The following is a 2,487-nucleotide window of genomic DNA, read 5'->3' as shown; positions in this document are numbered from 1 at the left end:
AAGAGATTATGTAACTGCTACACCAAGGGCTTAAGTAGAAAATGCTTTGGAAATTATGATGGCAACATATGTACAATTGATATAATTTATGTATGGAATGGTGTAAGAGCTGTAAGAGCCCCCAATAAAATGATTTTTTTAAATTGTAGAACTTCTGTGGGTCTCCAGAACTATACTTTTTAGGGGAGTAGAAAAGCTCTTTTGTTTTTCCTCCCTCTGAGTGGCAGCTTCGAACTGCCGACCTTGAGGTTAGCAGCCCAACAACCTACCTCTATGCCACCAAGGCTCCTGTGTTGAAAAGCAAGAATGTTACTCTGAGGACTAAGGTATACGGACCCAAGGCCTGGTATTTTCAGTTGCCTCATGTGCGTGTGAAAGTTGGACATTGAGTAAGGAAGAATACATTTGAATAATGGTGCTGGAGAAGAATATTGGAGGACTTCCCAAAGAAAAAGAAATTTGTTTTGCAAGAAGGACAGCCAGAGTATTCCTTAGAGTCCAGGCTGGTGAGACTTAACTCACATAGTTTGTACATGATGTCAGGAGAGACCAGTCCCTGGAGAAGGACATCATTCTTGCTAAAATGGAGGGGCAGCTAAAAAGGAGGCCGTCAACGAGGTGGGCGGACACAGTGGCTGCAACAATGGCTCTGACATAAGAACAATTGTGAGGATGGCGCAGGGCCAGGCAGTGTTTTGCTCTGTTGTGCATCACTGCCATCGAGTCCATGCTGACCCATCGTGACCCCCTGTGGGTTTCCGAGACCGTAACTGCTTATGAGAGTTGAAAGTCCAGTCTTTCTCCCTCAGAGCTGCTGGTGGTTTTGAACTGGCGACCATGTGGATTTCCAACTGCCCATCAAGGAGCCCTACACCACCAGGGCACAATACATCAGGTCGCTGTAAGTTGGCGCGGACTCGAGGGCACCTAACAGCGGACTCGAGGGCACCTAACAGCGGACTCGATGGCACTGAGTTTGGGTTCTGTTCAGAGTTGGTGGTGTTGTGGGCTGGGCATTGGGCTGTTATCCTCTAGGTGGACAGTTCAAACTCACCAGTGGCTTTGTGGGAGTAAACTGAGGCTGTCTGCTCCGGTAAAGAATCGTCCTCTCGGGTCGCCATGAGTTGGCGTCAACTCAGGGTCAGCGAGTTTGCTTGTCTGGGGGAGCCGGAAGGCAGGGCTGGGCAGAGTTGTGCGCCTTTGTCTCCAGGGTCTCCGTCAGTCACAATCAACTCGCGGTGAGTGGGACCCAACGTGCCGAGGTCCCCAGACCCGTGCTGGAGACCGGGGTGCCAGGTGTTGGGAAGGGAAGGTACATCCTGGACACAGAGGTAGGTGAACCTTCCGGTGCCCAGGGGAAGTTTTCAGAAATGTCTGTGTCACCCGTCAGCAAGATTTAGGAGAGGGACGTTAGATGGAACAACCCTTAGCTCTTCCTCAAATGGACGGTCACGCCTTGATGTAAACCACATTTCACTTGCCGAGAACACCTGTTTTGTGCCAAAAATACCTGGCTAAGTCAATCAATCAATCAATCTATCAATCAATCACACCAGAAGGCTGTATCAAACACAAGTGCTACGACGTAAAGCTATTGTTTCTGGACATCTCCTTCTAGGTCGACACGCTCCCAAAGGCGGTGTTTCCGTCTCTCTGACCCTTCCCTGAAGAACTGCATGCCTTCTGTGTAAACGGCTGCACGGCTGGGCTAGTCATAAGGGGGCCACGCGCTCAGAAGTGGGCAGTCTAGTCCCCAGTCATGGCCTGGACGCCCCACCGCAGCCTGCTCACGGTGGGTGGTTCTGCCGGTGATTGACAGTTCGTGGCTTCCAGCATCCTAGCAGCGTGCAAGCTGCCGCAGGACACCCACCTGGCAGACAAGGAGCTAAAAAGAGGAAGACCCCCGTGACAAGATGGACTGACACGGTGGCCGCACGATGGGCTCAAACACAGCACGGGGGTGAGGCTGGCGCAGGCCCCGGGCGGCGCTTCCTTCTGTCGTCCGTGAGGTCCCTGGAGTTGGAGCGGACTGCATGGTACCCAACATCATCAGAATTGAATCCCCGGCGGCAATGCCTTCCGACTGACCCTTGTCGAAACCCCAACTCGACGGCATTAGGACACTGACCTTTGAGTTTTCTTCTTCAAGCAGGTCAAGGAACGCGTGGACGCTGAGCAGCCCGGTGCCCCCAGGGTCGAACATTTGCATAAGTTCTTTGACTTCTGAATCGTGGATTTGTATGGCATTGCTGTTTAGAATACGTTGCAGTTCTTTCCATGTGATCCTTCCCTCGTGTTTCTGGGATGAGACGGGACACACACACATAGGAAGAGAAACAGGAAAGATGAGCACTGTATGCATTTACAATCATTTAATGCAGAACCAACTTTGGTCAACTAGAATCACCATTTGTAAAGAGAATCCCTAAGTTAGTGGCCCACAGAGTCCCTGCATGGTGTGGTCAACACACTCAGCTGTTGCCTCGA

General features: G+C 51.2%; 1 protein-coding gene across 1 annotated transcript in view; it reads right to left on the bottom strand.

Moving 5' to 3' along the window:
* The window catches only part of EFCAB6 (EF-hand calcium binding domain 6), a 253,365-nt gene that overhangs the window by 133,064 nt on the left and 117,814 nt on the right, over positions 1–2,487 (bottom strand). The window contains exon 12 of the mRNA XM_045290796.1: positions 2,129–2,299. Within this exon, the coding sequence (XP_045146731.1) occupies positions 2,129–2,299 (171 nt within the window). The remainder of the gene's footprint in view (positions 1–2,128; positions 2,300–2,487) is intronic.

The sequence above is a fragment of the Echinops telfairi genome, unplaced genomic scaffold, assembly GCF_000313985.2.
Source record: "Echinops telfairi isolate 266 unplaced genomic scaffold, ASM31398v2 ScPeMD7_2;HRSCAF=8, whole genome shotgun sequence".
In the NCBI taxonomy this organism is placed as follows: domain Eukaryota; kingdom Metazoa; phylum Chordata; class Mammalia; order Afrosoricida; family Tenrecidae; genus Echinops; species Echinops telfairi.
The sequence above is the reverse complement of the archived record's forward strand: the minus strand, read 5'-3'. Positions and strand labels throughout refer to the sequence as shown.